The sequence below is a fragment of the Alternaria infectoria genome (genome assembly GCF_024043175.1).
Source record: "Alternaria infectoria strain BMP 0036 chromosome Unknown scaffold_3, whole genome shotgun sequence".
NCBI lineage: Eukaryota > Fungi > Ascomycota > Dothideomycetes > Pleosporales > Pleosporaceae > Alternaria > Alternaria infectoria.
This window is the reverse complement of record NW_026250692.1, coordinates 2125699-2144552: the sequence shown is the minus strand read 5'-3', so window position 1 is coordinate 2144552 and position 18854 is coordinate 2125699. Positions and strand designations below refer to the sequence as shown.

Below are 18854 nucleotides of genomic sequence, written 5' to 3'. Positions count from 1 at the left end.
GACCATCGATGATGAACAACATAAATATGTTGAAACTCGGCGCCAAGTTCAAAAGATCCTGGAAGCCGTTCCACAAGATGTCCTGTGGAAATTGAAAATCTGTCCCGGCGTGCGTCCATTCGCGTCGTGGAAAGACTTTCGAGATGAGCTGAGGGCATTCCTTAAGAGCCTGGTAGAGTATTGATTGCAACAATCCCCGGAATGAACGTTGCAGGATCGTTCCTTGTCTCCAGAGGTAACAGTCGATGACGAGCAATGAGCGCGATCCCAGCCAGGATTGACAGTGCAATCTCAGATCCGGGTGAGTAACAACGAACTGACCGACGCGAGGATTTGAAGTTAGTGTACGATCCGCACAATAGTTATGTTCATAAACTTACCTTGATCAAAGTGCTTTTCCCCGCACCGGGTTTTCCGTACACCCAGAACACGTTTCTGTTAGGATCGTCCAGTCGTAACCAGTTCTTGAACTTGTTTTTGTGATTAGATCCAAACACATCTCCAGTCCCATCAAAGATCCAACTAAACGTGTCTTCGTGCGCTCGCTTTACTTGATCGGCTCTACTCCTGATTTCTGAGAAGTAGAGTGCGTGTAGACACTGCCTGTTCGCCTGGGAATCTTGTTGATCTTTGAGCCATCGTTGTAACTCTACCACGAGCTCCGCTGTAGCGTTCGCGGTGTTCGAGTTACTTTCAGTCACTTTGCGAACCCTGTTCAGGTGCTGCTCGATGGTCTTCATGTCACGGTCGATGGAGAAATTGTGTGACGCTATCTTATCGCCAAGGTGGTCCACATTGCGATCTATGTTCGGGATGCGGATCATGACAATGTGCGCCTTGAGCTCTTCTGATAGTCGGTCAACTTTCGCCTGAGACTCGTACAGCTGGCGCTGCTTGCGCCGTGCTTTGAATGCTGCAGCCGAGGCATGAAGGAAGGTACGGGGACCCTTCAGTCGAAGCGAATCCAAGAGAGCTATGTGCTCGTTTATAGCGACTTCGCTTTGAACAGCGAGACTCTGGATAGTGTCGCCGTTGTGATTCTGCTGCAGGTCCGCAACATCTCGACGTAGGATCTCCACGGCTGTACGTAGATCTTCGTGGTCTTTCGGTAAGCCGTTGCGAGAAGTTTGGATCTCCTTTGCGGTTGCGATGATCTTTCGAGAGAGTTCGGCAATTTGTATAACATTACATGCCAACGAGAAGGCAGCCACACCCTCCATGGAGAAGCGACAGTAAAAGCTTGTTCAGAGATCGGAAGAACACTGGAGTTGTTCTGTGAATGTGCCGGTGACTGCCAGGAATGTCCCACCGGATTGATAGATGTACTCTTACTACTCACATGACAGCTGATCAGCGGTTGAGATTGTGGCTGCGGCACAGCATGAGGGGTCGACACATCAAGCGTTATGATACGGCAACAATCCTTGCAAGCTGCATTGTCGTCCGGCCTGCCACATAATATAGATAGGTTCGTATTTTCTGACTCGTACCGCTGCGCAATTTACTGTTAGCTTTGTGATTCCTGATCGCATGCTGGTAAGATCACAGATGCTCATAACTTGATGTACCCTCTTGTTCGAGTATCGCATCAATCAGTACGAGCTGCTTGATTGACGAGACTGGGGTACATCATTAGATAGCGACACCGAGATACTACCGATTGGTATTTCTGCATGGAATACTCGAAATGTTGTTCGTTTAGGCCTCTGTCCCTCACAACCTGTACGCGGATCCAGCAAGAGAGTCGAACCCCTTCTTCGAATTTGATGCATATCAACAGTCAAATTGGGAAGTAAGTGGCAGCATGAAGTTGCGCAAACGTAGCGAGATGACTTGACGAGCGTCCATCGCTTTCCCATAGCGGAAGCGGGACCACAGGAAGATGAGGCCCATTTTTTGGTGCATATGCTGCGCGTCGCAGCACCAGTCGTGCATGCGGGGGGACGTGTTACTGGCGGTGTCATCATACACGCGACTTCTCCAAATGCGTCAATGCCTAGTGCCAGCAGAAGGCGCGCTGTGTGTTCATGCGGCTTCGAAAGTGGAGATGAGAGAAAAGGGGACGCTGCGATGCGACGCACCTCAAGGTTGCAGGCAGGACTATGTGGAAGGACCAGTCGGCCTGCGCTAGCCCGAATGAGACCCGGAGTAGAAGCCGCGTCAAATGGACAGTTCAATACGGCCTTTTCAATGCTTCTGAGGAAGTTCACCATTATGACCACTTAGTATGGGGTTTGAAGACTCCAAGTCGAGAGTTTGCACTTCGACATAGACTCGCGCGCGCGTGGTGTCGGAAGTGAAGACGGTAGAAAGGTTATCAAAGCTTAGAGAACCGTGGCTGGTCCGTTTAACGATCAGCCTGAGCTTCTGGTCACGGATGGAACAATACTCAAAAAGCTGATGTTGTACTTTCATTGTGCTCAAGGATATCTTTAGTGGCTCAATGACGCCTGCAATGCAATAATACCTGTGTGAAACCAGGCTAATGTACAGAATAATAATGCTCAAAACCTGGAATAAATGTGTGAGATGGGTGTGATCGAATTCTGGAGCGGGAGACACATACCTTATTTCATAATTACCCGCTCTCGTCATGTAGCGCACCCACTTTACACTGCTGTAGTTGCTCTTCTCAAACACCTTCAAGTATCGCACAAGTAGCCCCGAACTCGTGAACATCAACAATGAGAAGCTCAGATTGAGCGGTGGTCGGGACCACGCCTTCTGGTTGGTCATGCTGGTCAGGCTGGCCTCAGCACTCAGCACAAACTCGCTTTGCCCCGTGAATCTTGGTATCTTCCAGACGATGTTGTTGTGTTCCGGCTCGTACTTGGCTTTGCCTTGTGATGTCCGCTCTGTGATGCGCGCAGTGTTGAGGGGTGTTGGTATCCGCACGACAACGTTTGTCGCGAAAAGCTTGGAGCCATAGTTGGCGCGAATGGCGATGCTGTATTCAACCTTAGTCTTGCCAACCTCGTTGACAATAGCGTGCACCTTGAAAGGCAGGTTGACATTCTCAGTCGCTCGGTAGCGCATCAGCTCGAACTCGCCGTCGGGCGGAACAAAGGATATTATCCTGTCCGCATCGAACTTGCCCAGCTTCACGCATTGGTGGAATTGACAGTCTTCCAACGTCACACTTCCCGCTGCCGCCCTTGTAGCTTTCGCGCCTGCCTTGTTTCCAGACGGTTGTTGTAGATGATCTTCGCCCAGCGTTAGTCGGTCGTTGAGACCGAACTTGCACTCGGGTGTGCCCGAGAGATATGCGCGCATTATGATCTGTCCGTTCACGTCGGCTCGCAGTACTGTCCCCGTCGCGGACATGAGCAGGTTGACGTCCTCGATGACATCGACGAAGGCTTCGTTCTTGCGGTACTTGATATCGGCCCGTCGCCAGGAAAGGGCACCGGTTGCTTGCATTGTGATCTTCGAGGAGTCCTCCTGTGATTCTGTCAGCTGTTGTTGCTCTGGTCGCGCTCGATGTGACCTACCATTGCCCTTTCCGACTTGACACCTTCAGTCGTGATGTACATCTTCAACGTGTCTGTCTCTGTATTCTGTGGGTATCCAAAATCCAGAATCTCGTCCAGTAGCTCATAGACCAGTACGAAGTTGTTCTTGACGGCCTCCTCGTCGAACTTGCCGAAGTAAGCCTTTCCCAATCCCACCAAACGGTACAGAAACTCAAAGACGAGCGCAGCATTGGCATTGCTCTTGGTCACGGCGACCAGGTATATGTTCTCGTGTTTGACATGGCTAAAGGTGGTGGAGCCAAGGGTGAGGATGGGCGAGCGTACTTGGGCGTTGGAGATGACCTGAATGCGGAAGACATCGGCAAGTCGCGGGCGGCAGTCGTTGCGGAAGGCGCGAAAGATGAGGTTCTCACCCTTTTGGTTGAAGATGAGAATTCCAGAGAGCATGGCAGCGACGTGGAAGGGGACAGCGGTTGTCGGCAGGGAATTGGCTGGCTTCGGCGTGTTGATGCTTGGAGCTCCACCCACCACGCCGCCGCGGGATTGAGCTTGGACCATCTCGCTTGAGTGATTAGGGGTCTCAGGGACGGCTTGCATCCTCGTCGTAATCAGAGCACGCCATCCAAGTATCAATCGAAGCAGCGATACAAGAGCTTCAGCAGTCTCAACCGGAGTGCTGCGATCAATCCTGACTGTATATAACGAATAGTAGAATATCTCAAACACACACGCGCAGAGATGGGCGCTCCCTAGATGTCGAGAGCAGCGTTCGTTCACATCGATACGGATTGAGTACGACATCGAGTATGAATTCTTTGAGAGACCGAGTCCATCAAAAGCTGCTGTGGGAACGACCTTGTAGCTTTTTCAGACTGACTTCTACACCGTTCGCTCAACCATCAGTAGTACCAGACCACGGCTTGAGCGTCGGAAGTTTCTGCGGATCCAGCTTTGCCATCAAAGCAGTGTACTCCTCCGCAGTAAAGCTTTTCTTTATCTCCTCCATTCGCATACCAATGTCATGACGCTGGTGATATAGGGTTGCGTATTCTTCCTCCAACGTGGTAAACTGATTAGACGCAGGTGTACTAGCGAACTCGTCTCGAGGCTCTGGCGTCTCTTCTGTCGATATACCTGACATTGGACTACTGCGTCGTCATTATGCCTTCCGATCAGATTTTCTCAAAATGTTGCTTACCGCATACTTGACCCTTGAGGTAATTCGACGGTAGTCGGCACTAGACCTGGCGAGTTCGACATGTTCTCCGGTCGATTCGGCTTTCGAGACCTGATTTGGTCTTCGAATTGATCTGCTGAACTTGGCTGCGGGTGGAAGAAAGCTCTGGAAACTTGCGTATATGGCTGTGTTGTAGCAGGGAAAGGCGTTGCGCCGTAGTCATCGGGCTGAGGTGCTTGCCCATACCCAGAATACGCTGGTCCCGATGTGATTTGAGGACTACCAAAGAATGAATCCGAATGGGAATGTGGGCGGAGGTCATCCGGTATCGTAGGACATTGAGGTTCCGTGCGCCGTGGATCTTGGACAAAGTTAGGACGGTCTCGACTGTTTCGTAGGGACTCCCCCTCACTTTTGCCGCGCCCGGTCATGTTTTCGTTATACTTTTCCACCTTGGGGTTGTGCGTTCTGTGGATGAGCGGCTGTGAACTCTCGCTTTCAGGGGTAGAGGGTGCCGCAGTGGTAGAGCTCGCACGGGTCTGCTCTTAGAGGGCTTTCATTGCCTTGGCTTGCGTCTGTAAATGAAAGAAATTATTGCAGGCGGCATGTTATACTTCCTCCATTTCTGAATGACTATGTATTCGTCGTTGAAATTGCTCGCTCGCTTGCATTAGCTCACGTGCGGTGAAGTCTACAGCATCACAATATGCGAACAACTAAGGATTTGGTCCACTGGATTTCTAATATTTGCGCGTATGGACTGGAAGATAGTACAGCCCCCGAGGCGTGCGCTTTACATGACATCGAGCGCCTCCAATAACCCGGAGATCTCCTCTACAACTTCCTCAACGCACTGTCCAGCATCTACAGGTATCACATCCGTCTCTGAGACATCGGCCGTCTCCCAGATGGCCATTTGGCTCTCCAACATATTCTCTTTCATGTAATGACCACCTCTTCCCTTCATTCGACGCACAAGCTCTTCCGGCTCGACTTTCAAGTCCACAAACACAACCCGTATCTGCTCATCCATCAAAACCCGGAACTGATCTCGGTATGACTTCTTCAAAGCCGAACAAGAGACGAATACGCGCTCGTGGTCTTCCTTGGTCACTGTATCGAGCGCTCGCTGTCTAACGCGCGCGAGCCACGGGGCGCGAGCGACGTCATTGAGGGGTGTACCGGCAGCCATCGATACAATGGCTTCTTCGGTGTGTAGTTCATCGCCCTCAATATAAGGTGCTTTGAAGTGAGCGCCGAGGCGTCGTGCGACAGTGCTTTTCCCGCTACCACAAGGCCCGGCGACTACAACGACAACGCGTCTCATCGGCTTCGCGACTGAAGTAGTACCTATCTGCCAGGCAGCACTCTGGAATTGTCTGACAAATGTCTTCACAAAGGCTGCATCCAATACAGGCGCTGTCTCAAGAGAAGGCGAGAAAGCTCTGGCGACAGTGGTATCATATGTACGCGAAGGACCGAAAACGTCCTTATCGTACTTGGATGCGAAGAAGTCAGCAAGCTTGATGGGTGGGTTCGCTACCGCATCCTGATTGGACTCGCGAAGCCTGCGCACCCATTCCTTGGGCTCAACTTCATCAAATTGGAGGCCGGCTTCTCGAAGGGCAGGAAGTAGATCGTCGGTCCAAGAGAAAGTCTTCGCGTTGGTGACATTCGCCACTACAGATCCAGCGTCGCTGAGCGAGATCTCCGTCACGGCTTTTGCGATAACGTCGACTGGTGTCCAGCTTGGGAATTCTTGCAGTCGAGGTAGCGCACCGACAGTAAGAGCGGACTGCATCATGAGAGGTATTGCTTCAGTTGAGTTCCACACGCCATGAACAGTGTCCGCGACGATCTGACCGACGCGCAGGACTCGCGCTTTGACACCGGTCTCCTTCGCTGCAGCCAAGCACAAGTGCTCGGCAACACATTTGCTCTGGGCATATCCCATACCCTGGGCCCAGTCAAGCTCGGCTAATCGCTCAGGCGTGCGCATATCGGGGCATCGTGCGACGGTACTGACCGAAGAACAAAAGTCGAAGGATGCCGGCTTGGTTGATGATGAAGCCAGGCAGAGGTCAATCAGGTGACGCACACCAGCAATGCAGTCCTTCTCAAATGACATCAGGTTCTTGTTAAAGTTGACGCTCCATGCGCAGTGAATAACACTGGTAAGACCTGAAGCAACACGCGCATAAGTCGTATCGTCTAAGCCGAGATGGGGCTCGGACAAGTCAGAAGGTATGGCTTGTATTTTTCTGCGTCCGGAGAGCGAAAGGGTGTGGTACAACTTTCGCTGTATGAGAGACTCTCGAACTCGGCGAGCTGCTGTCTTGTAGTCTTTCGCTCGAACAAGACAGTAAACTATGTCAATATCCGAGCGGTGGAGTAGTTGTACAAGAACATGAGCACCAAGCGAACCGGTCGCGCCAGTAAGCGCAGCTTGACGTCTAGCAATGGGCTCGAAGTTGCTGTATTGAGCAATAAGGTCTTGCATTTGCGCAGTGACCGACACAACTTGTTCCTCTTGCCCGGTGCGAAGACTGTCGAGATGTGCGGCGAGAGATGCAATAGAAGGGTGGTCGAATACCACATTCTGGCCGAGATTCTTGTCACCGATATCAACGTTCTTGAGAATCTCCGTCCGGATTTGGATCGATTGCAGCGAGTCCAGGCCTAGCGAGAAGAAATCTGTGGTACGTCCGATTTCTCCTGCCTGCGTCAACTGTTTGGCCAGGACAGTACGTAAGAAGTCCTCGAGTTCCGGAACATTCAATGTTTTGAGATCTCCTTGAGCTGATGCAATGGAGTCGTATGCATTGTCAATCTCATTGGCATATTGCTTGTAAAACTGTTGCCTTATCACACTGCCTTTGTCGGTACGCGGGAAATGACAGCCATACGGTAGGATCTGAACCATGTCCCTGGATATCCTGGCGTACGCTTCGGCCCTCCGATTCGCAGCTTCAATAACGGGCCAGATCTCATCCACGACTTTCGATTCTGGCATGTCCTCAATTGCTGGGACCACAAGAACGCCAAGGTATGGTCGACCTGAACCAAAGACAACTGTCTCAGTTACAGCTCGATGGGACCGGATCGTTCCTTCCATCATGACTGGATTGAACTTTTCGCCATTCACCAATACGATTGTATCATCAAGACGCGCAATGTATTTCCATGCCTTCTCAATCGTAGGGTGCGGTTCGAACAGGTCTTTCGTGGCGTAACTGCCATCTGGTAGGTTCGAGGCGACCTTCGCTGGCCAGCCCGGCAGAACCGTGCATTCGTAGAGATTGGGTCCGCGTGATACCCATCGAAGATACGGCGATAGTTTCGGCGACTCGCGAACGTAGTTCCATACCTTGTCGTCGGCAGGTCGGAAGGATGTCATGAGTTGGCCTACTTCAGTGCTGCTCATCGTAAGCTTGGCTTTGCTGTAAGTGATCACATGAAACTTACGCCCCATAGTGGCCGACAAGATTGACGCCGCTGTTCACCAATAGGTCGCCCAGCGCGTCTGGGCAGGCACTCCCTCCGTACATGACGATCTTGAGTTGCTTCAATAGCTCGATCCCCTCATCTGTCTCAGAGAGAAGCTTGAGCGCATAAGGCACACCATAGAAGATCTCAAATCTATGCTGCCTCAATATCGTAGCCAAATAAGATTGGGTCAAGGGCAGGTCGGCGTTGTAGATATGGATGGATTTGCCGCTGTATATCGCGCGGAAGAAGTTGCAAATGCCGTGATTGTGATACAGCGGAAGGGTAATGAATGCTTTCATATCCATACTAATGGCGTAATTGGCGATTGCACTTCTCTGTGGCTGATATATCGGCTTCGGCAGTCCGGTAGAGCCTTTCCTCACATTAGCTCGAACACCAATAGACTGTTAGATAGAACATACCACTGGAGTGTATAATGTAGATGTTGTTCGAGGCTTCGACTGTATGGTCGAGCTGGTAGTCAAGGCGGGTGTCTGCATGGACTTCAACAGGAAAGTTGTAAGTGTCAGGCCTGGCAATTTCGCCGATCTGCAACCCTGGTATGGCTCTCTGAGCGTCGATTGCAGATCGCGCATATCGTGAATCTGCCAGCAGATAGGTGGCTCCGGTGGTGGTGATAAGAGAGTCGATAGCTGCTTGGGATATACGCGTTGAAAGGAAAAGTACCGTATGGCCCAGTTTGGTAAGCGCAAGCATCGAGACAATGTAGTCCATATTACTTGGTCCCAGAACGGCTACTGTGGTTGGCATCTCCGCAGAACTCGATCTTGTAGGTATGAAGATCTGATAGTGTCGAGCTACTCTGTACGCGAAGACGTCCAGCTGCTGCATGGTATAATCCACGAAGTCAACCCCAGAGCTCGGATACGATACGATGGTGACATGAGGATCACGACGCGCGCGGTGCCGGACGAGCGCATCGACTGTTTTTATCGAGGATTCGTCCGGTTGAAGGAGGTCGTCTCGCGCATGTCTGAATGTAGATGGTGGTGTTGACGGCCGTAGTGGCGCAGGTATAGCTATCTGCGCCGGTGCCATGGTGATTGTGGCTTGTAACAAAGGCTTGCTCGAAGAGATAGGAAAGAGAGGCTGTGCTTTGAGAGGTCAAAACTGATGCTAATCGTCGAATTATTATCTGTCGGTTCTTCCTGTGCAGCTGTGTTCCCCGGTTTCGACCACAACATTGGGGTGAGGTGGAGACTTGCATACCTGCATACATCCGAGGGGCGGAAACGCTTTTGATTTGACCGGATTCTCATTAGCCTCGGAAAACCATCCGCGAGGGAGCTGATTAGATGATTGTCGTGATCGGGCTTGGTGCAAGAACTACTTTCCCCGCAACTAGCTTTCTCCAGGAAACCGAAAAACTGGGGTGCCACATGTTTCTCCGCAATCCAACCGCCATCAACATGGTGTGCCGCGACCAGTGTCATGTGTATAAAGCTTGTGGCATCCGACATTGCTGAACATCATCGCATCCCGGGTTTCGCGTCAATCTGGTATACTTCATTCCTCTTTTCCATCCATCGCAATGTCTCCATCAATGGACAAACATGAAATCCAGTACATCGATGAAAAGGCAGACTCGATTGATTCCCCTAAGCCGCATCAGATCGTCAAGATCGACAACTTCCAAGTGTTGGGTCTGGCACCTGAAGATGCGGACTTTTACATCAACTACACGGAAGAGAAAAGGAAAAGAGTAATCCACAAGGTAAGAAGCCACCGATGCTGTGCGTCGATTGACCCGCTGATCATTTGCAGGTTGACATTCGCTTGGTACCGATGCTTGCAGTCCTTTATCTCATCTCCCACATTGATCGAGCGAACATCGGCAATGCGAAGATTGAGGGCATGGTCACAGACCTGGGTCTTGACGGTGTACAATGGAACATCGTGTTATCAGTGTTCTTCGTGCCGTACATTCTTCTTGAAGTTCCCTCCAATATTCTCTTGAAGAAGTTCAAGCGTCCATCGTACTACCTCGGCATACTCATCGTCTGTTGGGGTATAATCATGACCATGATGGGCGTGGTAAAAGGCTTCGTCGGTTTGTTGATTACCCGCATTCTTCTTGGAGTATTCGAGTAAGTTTGCGCCACAGCGCGATGTTTCTGCGCTAATGAGATACAGGGCTGGATTCTTCCCAGGCGCGATTTATCTCTGCTCTTACTGGTACATGCCAAAGGACCTTGCGACAAGGATCTCTTACTTCTATTGTGCATCAGCATTGTCTGGGGCGTTCAGTGGTCTGCTTGCTGCGGTCATCGCCAAGATGGATGGCGTTGGTGGCTACGAAGGCTGGAGATGGATATTCATCTTGGAGGGGATTGTAACCGTCGCCCTCGGTGTCTCGTGCTTCTTCCTCCTGATCGATTCTCCTGCGTTGAGCGGACGGTGGTTGAAACCCGACGAGATCCGCTTCCTCGAACTCCAACGATTCATCAAAGACGGCGGTAGATTCGGAGAGGAGCAAAAGGAGGGCTTCAAGTGGAGCGACTTGAAGGCCGTGCTATGCAACTGGCGCCTGTACATGCAAGCATACATCCTGCTTTGCATATCGGCATGCTCATATGGTATGTGTAACTTGCAACACAACCAGACACTGGCTAACTGTATGTAGGGACCAAGTTCACCTTGCCTACCATCACAAAGAGTATGGGTTTCAACAACACTAACGCCCAGCTAATGACGGTTCCACCATATGTGGCTGGTGCTTTGAGCTCCATCTTCTTTGCGAAGCTCTCGGACAGGTTTTACTGGCGTTTGCCGTTCGTTGCCATCCCGCTCTCTTTCATCTTCATCGGGTACGCCGTAGTCATCTCTTTCGATGGCGATCTGGGTGGCAACATCGGCCCGGCATTCTTTGCCATCATCTTGACATGCATGGGCATCTACCCCATTCAGCCGGCCGGAAGCAGTTGGGCAGCCAACAACCTTGCTCCATCGTCCCGTCGTGCTATCGGCGTTGCTTTCAACATCTGCGTCGGTAACATCGGTGGCGTCATCGGCAGTTACATGTACCTGGAGAGCGAGAAGCCCAAGTACTACACTGGCTTCGGACTGTCGCTCGCGTTTGGTGCGACCGGTTTTATCGTCGCTTTCCTTCTGGAGCTGTCGTACAAGTGGGGCAACGCGAAGAAAGCGAGGCTTAGTGAAGACGAGATTCGGGCGAAGTACACGGACGAGGAGCTCTTGAACATGGGGGACAAGTCGCCGTTATTCCGGTACACTCTGTAAAGCAAGGTCATCCGCTTTGGTTGCAAACGTTTGATAGCGGCCGAAGGATCGATACCGCACGTAGACCGAGCATCGAGTTCCGTGGAGCTTTCTCGTGAGCTCAGTGACCGCGGATATTCTATGGTCAACCCATTGTTAAAATTTACCCTGAAGATATCAATATCTTCTGTTTGACCAATGTGATAACCTTGGGTGTATTGTATACTTCAACGTCAATCTTCCGTCTCGCGTCCGTGAACTCCAGGAACACGAAAGCCATTACGATGCGTTATTCACCCAGGCTGATATATCGTCCACTTCGGGAAAAGGACCGAAAGCAGAGGCATCGAGGTCAAGCCAGTCAGTCGTCTGCCAGTCATCGAGAAAGTTCTGCAACCCTGGCGTGGTCATGTCCATCGGGCTACCAAAAAGTGGCTGCCAGTTTTGCAAATCCGGTTCCTGTATCGCATCTCCATCCAAAGGCGGTGGGTTTCCGCCATTGACCGCAGCTGATGATGCTAGTACTGGTTCCCGATGTGGTATGGCTGTTTTTCTCTTTGCTTCTGTGCGGAGTTCCTGCAGGATGATGCTATATCGTCGCGAGGGCGAGTTTGACGCTGTTGCCTGGGCGAGATGTTGCAAACAGCTCTCGGCTTGATCTAGGATACCGCGAGGATCCTCAGCTGACGCTGAGTTGTGTGTACTCTGTTGAATGGCCCACACATAGACCACAACCAAAGCACAGAAACAGACGTAGTGGGTCCACCAAAACGCATGGAACAGTCGACCTTCCCGCGCCATACGATCGACTGCTTCCAACACTGATCTTGCCGCTGCAATGCACTCTGTGAGACTGTCTTGGGCAAGACTAGTCATCTCTACATTGCTACGCCTGGCGTTCTTGAGGAGAAACGGGCGATGGGCTAGAATTACAGCATGACAGTAGGACATTTTGAGTGCGGTTGCCTGCCGTCGGAACGTAGGAATGAGACTGCTAGGGTTGACGGCGCCGAGGAAGGGTGGTAGCGATGCTTTCCACTGGCGCAACTCTGCCCCAAGGCGATGAGAGGCTGCAAGTCGGACCTGATCCGGCACCTGAGAACGGATTAGTCAGTAGGTTGAGCTGGAGGGTGTGATGTGCTAACGTACTGGTCTGATCGAATAAACCTCTCGGGATATCTTTTCAGCAATTTGTGCCAGGCGCGCATGATACACGAGCGATTCTATGTGACAGTCGTCTGTGTTCGTAGTATTTGGACCGGTGCTGGTCATGTCTTCGTCATTGACAGCGTCAGGGAAATCTTGGTCAATGTCTTCATCGTGGTAGTGTCTGGGTCGCCCGAATATGACACCGAGATATTTGTCTAGTGTATAAGCCACCCAGAATGTGCGCTTTCTGCACTGTTCACCTATGTAGTCGCGTTTGGTGGCATTTGCTTGACGTTTGCGATCGTCCCTTCGATGCAAACCCAACGCTGAGATAATCTGTAGGGCATGGCCAAACGTATACCACGCTTGGTTGAAGCGGCATGACATGAGAAGGTACAGGACCTGTATAAGCCTGCATTGAGCTGACTCGAGCTTTGGGATACCAGTCTCGACTTGTGTCAGTCGTAAAGCCTCAGTGAAGAGCATATCGCTCTGCGACTGCGCGTCGGCTTGACTTGCTGGCGAAGTACCACTTTCGCCGCTCGCCTTTTCTTCATGAAACGAAGCAATAGCTAGTACGGACAAGACCACTGCAGTCTTGGCACGACCGACGCCTACGAGGAGAGACATCATCAGTAAAACTCAAGTATCTTCAATCAGGCGGTACATACCATGAAAGAGGGCCTGATTAAGTTTGGCGTTCTCAGACACAGTTTCCATCCAACTTTCAACAGTAGGTCTGTGTAGCAGCCGATATGTCGCAATGCAAACATCAAAATATAGATGAAGAAGCTGGCGACTACGGTCCAGTGATGGCATTTGCAGTTGGCCACTTTCCAGGAAGGGCTTGTCACCAGCACTCATGAGTAGCTGGCGGTCTTCGTTGGAGCCTATCACGACCTGACTGCTTTCTTTGTTGGAGATGCGCCGCCATGCGCGACTCAAGAATGAGAGACCAGACGTTGAGTCGGAGTATTGCCCAGCTGCGATCTCAAGCCCAGGGGAAGCTCGCGAAGGAGGCTCCGTCTCCTCCCCAACGCGATGATTGCTGCCTACAGCCATACTCGGTGCGACACTGAGTATAGCATGAGGATAGCCTGGAACAGACGTGGTGCGCTGAGGGCTAGCAACGGCGGGACCAGAAGGGCGTGGGGAGACTACCTTGCCTCTCAGGTAGGCGGCTTCGTATTGGCATGTCTGGCCCCGGCGGATACAGCTCTCACATGGCTGGTCGCCGGAACACTTCGACTTCCTCGCCTTGCACACGTCGCATGCTCTCGTGACTTTCACCAATCGTTGCCTGGTATTGTTGGTTCCCTGCGCGGCGTCAAGGCTCCGCTTCTGTGGTACTGCCGTGTTGCTGGGTGTGTTTGACATGGCGGAGGGAGAAAGAGGCGGGCACGTTTCCGAGAATCCGTGCCGATAATTTAGCTCCGCTCGCCAACCTCCCCATTGCGTTCCCGAGGCACTTGGCGGAACCCGGATGCCTTAGTCCAGCCACTGCACGAATTAGAGGTCATCACAGGATGCAGTGCCACGCATCCCGCTGGGTCCTGTCCTTGCCCTGGTGTGGTCATTTGATGGTGCCTTCTCCGTCTCCGGTTCCGATTTTGTTCCGACAGCCTCGCGCCTTCGGTACCTAGGTAGTCATGGAAGATTCACTATGGATGTATATATCAACCAAATGGCAGTTCGTCCTGTCAAGACATCGCACACTATCTCTGCATTATACTGCATACCCCTGAACCCGTCCTGAAGCCCGCCCATCTGATTCCACCTAGGCATTACCGTATCGCGTCACGCTACAGCAACCATGCCTCTCCCCACACACTTCACCCTCAACACAGGCGCGCAAATACCGGCCGTGGGCTTCGGCACATGGCAAGCGAAGCCTGGCGAGGTTGAGCGCGCCGTCGAGACAGCGCTCAAAGCAGGCTACCGTCACATCGATTGCGCTGCCATCTACCGCAACGAAGCTGAAGTGGGTGATGGCATCAGGAGGAGCGGTATCCCTCGCTCCGACATCTTCCTCACTGGCAAGCTCTGGAATACCAAGCATGCACCCGAAGATGTAGAGGCAGCACTCGATAAGTCGTTACAGGACCTTGGTGTCGAGTACCTGGACTTGTTCTTGATGCATTGGCCTGTGTACGTTCGACCCTTGTTCCGCTGCACGCACAGTGTACTAACATAATCACAGTGCCTTCAACGGTGCTACAGGGAAGTGGTTCCCATTGCGTGACAGTGGCGTCTTTGACCTTGCCGACATCGACCCTGCGACAACCTACAAGGCCATGGAGAAGCTGCTCGACACCGGTAAGGTACGCGCTATTGGCGTATCCAACTTCACCGTCAATCGCCTCAATGATCTTCTATCCAAGACCGACGTTGTGCCGGCGGTAAACCAGATCGAAGCACACCCATACCTCCAACAGCCTGCCTTATTCGACTTCTGCAAGAGCAAAGGTATTCTCATCGAAGCCTATTCACCCCTCGGAAACAACCAGACGGGAGAGCCACGCACGGTCGACGACGAACTTGTGGGCAGCGTAGGACGAAGACTGGGCATGGAAGGCGGCCAGCTACTTGCGAGTTGGGGCATTCAGCGCGGTACTGTGGTGCTGCCTAAGAGTGTTACACCCAGCAGGATCAAGAGCAACATGCAAGTCAAAGAGCTACCGAAAGATGCATTCGATGAGCTGAGCGGGCTGGAGAGACACAAGCGTTTCAACGTGCAGTCGCGATGGGGATTCGATATATTTGAAGAACTAGGCGAAGGGGAGGTACGAAAAATCGCAGAAGATTGTGCGGAGGAGAACAAGACAAAATTTACAGTGTAGATAGAAACATGTACTCTCATGAAGCCATCAAACCTGATACATTTCGAAACGTTCCAATGACAAAGCTTCAAGGCATCAGAATCGTAAATCGTGGCTTACTGTTTCTCAGACTCGCGGAACTTGATACGCATAACGGTCTTATCAATCGGGCGTGAGGTGATAGACATCGTCTATTGATAAGTTAGTCTCATACTCTTTGCGATGAATTACTAGATAGCTTACGTTAATCAACTCGGACTTTGTTTTGTACTTGCCCATCTCGTCCATGATAGGCCGACCGGCTTCATCTGTCTCAACTTCTCCAAGCCCGACCTTGACAAAGTCATATCGTCTCATCACACATGCGAGAATGACTCGGGCTTCCATGTTGGCGAGTTCCTGGCCAATGCAATTGCGGGGTCCTCGCTCAAAAGGTCTCCACGCACTGATGGGAATTTTGCTCTCGCCAGCACTTGATCCGTCGACTTCAGTAGAAGCGCTGCTTGTATCCGAGTCGCCGACCCAGCGCTCTGGGACGAACTCATTTGCTGTCTCTCCGTAAACTTTGGGATCTCGTTGGATGAGATGATGGCAGATGTATATGACGCAATTGTCGACAAGCACGTCCTCTCCGTCCGAGGTGCGTACTTTGAAGTTGTTGTGAGACATTCGGGCGGAAGCTGCTGGGGGCCAAAGTCGCAAAGCTTCTTTGATGCATGCAGAGGTGTATTTGAGCGCTTTCATGGTCTCATCTGGCCGTTTGAGGAATACATCGTGTGGTTCTGCGTCACCGAAAACGGTATCGTGCTCCGCGCGGATCTTCGCAAGGCAATCCGGGTGTATAGAGAGGGCGTAGAACAATCTCTGTAGGAGAATAGAGGTGGTATCGTGACCTGCAAAAAGAAACGATTTGACTTGATCCGCAGTACTTTGCAGGACATAGGGGGTCAGTTCATCGGTGCCTTCCAGCGCTAGCGCGAGTACCGATCGGTCTTTCTTCTCCTTTGTATGATGCGCTGATTTGATGTCTGCAAACTTCTCTACGACACATGCCTTTACAGCCGAGTCCAGTCGTCGGCTGTATATGTATTTCTTGGCGCGCATTACTGGGTTCAACCAGGATGCCATAAGACCGTTGTCCCCAGCATATACATTCTTCAGCGTACGGAAGTTTCGGACGATGGGATGGACATGTTCACTGTCGCCCTGGGCCTTGCAATCAATGTTAGTAACTAAGCCGCCGATGATATCAAATGTGACATCAGTGCAATAGCCGTCCATCTCGGCCGCGGCACCGGAGGTTGCCAATGCGTCCAGCTTTTTCATGAACGTTTGCGTTTTGTCAACCATGACAGGGAGCAACGAAAGCAAGTGCTGCGGCGCGAAGCCTGGATTGAAGGTCTTGCGAAGCCCTCTCCAAGATTCGCCATTCTCGCTGATCAGGGAATACCTCCCAATCAGGTCACCCATGCCCCCTTGAACAGTCGGAGATTTGGTAACGCTGTACTGCTGCGTCTTGCTGGCTCTGGAGACCTGCTCCGCCATCGCATGGGACGCAATGAGGAGAAGTGGAAGCTGTACAGGCCTCGTATCGAAGAACATGTATTCCGGGCTGCCTTGAGCCTTCCATATGTTTTCGAAAACATAGTCTGGCTGCTATCAGTGGTGACCATGCAGAGGGTTGTGGATCCTACCTGGATGAACGGTACTACTTATGTTCTTGTATTCCGCCGCGATATGGCCGAGATGTCCAAAGAGAAAACTCGATGACAGCTTACTGGGAATGTGCGCGAATCGCTTGAAGCGCCATTGGCTTACTTGGAGATACAGCAGCCACACGACAGCGGGTATCAGCGCTAGTATGGCGTACGAGGGATACGACATGACTGAATGAAGCAAAGCCCCATATGTTTCGACAGTATAGAGATGATTAGTCCGTTGTAGTCAGCTGGGTTGCTTTTGTTCGTGCGGTGTGAGGGTTGGCAGCTTACTGTAGGCTCCCGGGTCGTGCTCGGGCCCTCGGCGTTAGATGAGAAATCCAAGAATCGATGATGTAGACAGGGTCCGGACGAAACATCCAGCGAAATCGGCACGGCCCGAAACTACGCGCAGTATATGAAGACGCGAATACGGCCGCTACCTATGGATCATCCACACAGTAAATTCTACCATGACCATCTTTGAAGCCATACCACAGCCGTCTCAGGCGCGTCTAGACGCCTCCCTCACCGACGCGCCGCTGGACACCGAGAAGCTCGTGTCGCAGCAGTCTGCAACACCCCAAGAGAAGGCGAAAACGGTGCTGTACCTGGCATATGGCTCGAACCTGTGCAATGAAACCTTCCGAGGCGTGCGCGGTATCCGTCCGCTTTCACAAGTCAACGTACTTGTTCCCTCGCTGAGGTTGACCTTCGACCTCCCTGGCTTCCCCTACAAAGAGCCCTGCTTCGCCAACACAGCACTGCGGGTGCCGGACGCGCAAGACTACCACAAGGACCGATGGCACAAGGGCCTGGTGGGCGTTGTATACGAGGTGACGCTGTCCGATTATGCGCACATCATTGCGACAGAAGGCGGAGGCAGCGCCTACGACGATATCTTGGTTGACTGCTACGTGCTACCGCCCTCCGATACGGTTCCCACCACGCCCGATTCGAAGCCCTTCAAAGCGCACACGCTCTTCGCCCCCATTGTCGACAGCGAGAACAGAGTACAAACCACCGACCGCGTGAAGCGCCCCGACCCAAGCTACGCGCAGCCCTCGGCACGATACCTCAAGCTCATAACCGATGGCGCCGCCGAATGTAATCTTCCAAACGAGTATCAGGAATACCTACACAATATACGCACATACACCATCACAACCAAGAAGCAGGCAATGGGAAAGGCTATCTTCATGGGTATCTGGATGCCGTTTATCGCGTTCATCTTTGCGATGGGGAGGAAGCTGCAAGATAAAAAGGGGAGGTCGCCTTGGTGGCTAGCGAAACTCAGTGCCATGATCTTTGCGGGCATGTGGATCAGCTATGACAGCGTTTTCAAGAAAACATTCGGTGATGGAGAAAGGACGATAGGCGACTCTACATTGCCGATAAGCAATGCTAGAAGTGGGACGGGTTCTTCTACTCGACAAGATGCGGAGAGTGAGGGTCTGCTAGAAGAGTTTGTGGAAACCATGTACGAGCCACGAGCGATTGGGCAAAAACGCGAACTTCGATAAGATGTGACAGCCTAGACTAGCATTTGGAGGCAATGGACGATATATCTATGCGGCATAAATATTTCAAGTGAGGTTTCCAGGCTCCACCAAACTGTGTTCGCATAGAGCGCATCTGCCTTGCAAGTCCAATCTAGGATCCACCCTCTAGCTGGATGTTCTCCATCATCCTAGCAAGAACCGGCGAACACCGACAATGCCCGTCCGCCTCCGATAGAACTAATCTTAGAAAACAGAATCTTTCAAAAACGCCAGAAACCGAATTTGTTCGAACATTTAATCCAACAAAC

At 51.8% G+C, this 18854-nt stretch overlaps 6 protein-coding genes across 6 annotated transcripts; 3 read left to right on the top strand and 3 right to left on the bottom strand.

Annotated features, from left to right (window-relative positions):
- Positions 1–368: 368 nt before the first annotated feature.
- On the bottom strand, positions 369–1220 carry J4E92_002958 (uncharacterized protein; the record flags this gene model as incomplete). The annotated part of the gene is made up of 2 exons (XM_051494358.1): positions 369–1081; positions 1214–1220. The coding sequence occupies 2 exons, from the start codon at positions 1218–1220 to the stop codon at positions 369–371; spliced, it is 720 nt and encodes a 239-aa protein (XP_051356037.1).
- Positions 1221–2504: 1284 nt separating this feature from the next.
- Positions 2505–3920, bottom strand: J4E92_002957 (uncharacterized protein; the record flags this gene model as incomplete). The annotated part of the gene is made up of 3 exons (XM_051494357.1): positions 2505–2511; positions 2567–3441; positions 3492–3920. The coding sequence occupies 3 exons, from the start codon at positions 3918–3920 to the stop codon at positions 2505–2507; spliced, it is 1311 nt and encodes a 436-aa protein (XP_051356036.1).
- A 1523-nt stretch (positions 3921–5443) lies between these two features.
- J4E92_002956 (uncharacterized protein) lies at positions 5444–8122 on the bottom strand (the record flags this gene model as incomplete). Its single annotated transcript, XM_051494356.1, has 2 exons — positions 5444–8055; positions 8116–8122. 2 exons carry the CDS (start codon positions 8120–8122, stop codon positions 5444–5446), a joined length of 2619 nt encoding a protein of 872 aa, XP_051356035.1.
- A 2616-nt stretch (positions 8123–10738) lies between these two features.
- Positions 10739–11400, top strand: J4E92_002955 (uncharacterized protein; the record flags this gene model as incomplete). Its single annotated transcript, XM_051494355.1, has 2 exons — positions 10739–10742; positions 10784–11400. 2 exons carry the CDS (start codon positions 10739–10741, stop codon positions 11398–11400), a joined length of 621 nt encoding a protein of 206 aa, XP_051356034.1.
- Positions 11401–14341: 2941 nt separating this feature from the next.
- On the top strand, positions 14342–15368 carry J4E92_002954 (uncharacterized protein; the record flags this gene model as incomplete). Its single annotated transcript, XM_051494354.1, has 2 exons — positions 14342–14676; positions 14729–15368. 2 exons carry the CDS (start codon positions 14342–14344, stop codon positions 15366–15368), a joined length of 975 nt encoding a protein of 324 aa, XP_051356033.1.
- A 2149-nt stretch (positions 15369–17517) lies between these two features.
- J4E92_002953 (uncharacterized protein) lies at positions 17518–18567 on the top strand (the record flags this gene model as incomplete). The annotated part of the gene is made up of 1 exon (XM_051494353.1): positions 17518–18567. The coding sequence occupies one exon, from the start codon at positions 17518–17520 to the stop codon at positions 18565–18567; it is 1050 nt and encodes a 349-aa protein (XP_051356032.1).
- Between the last annotated feature and the right edge of the window lie 287 nt (positions 18568–18854).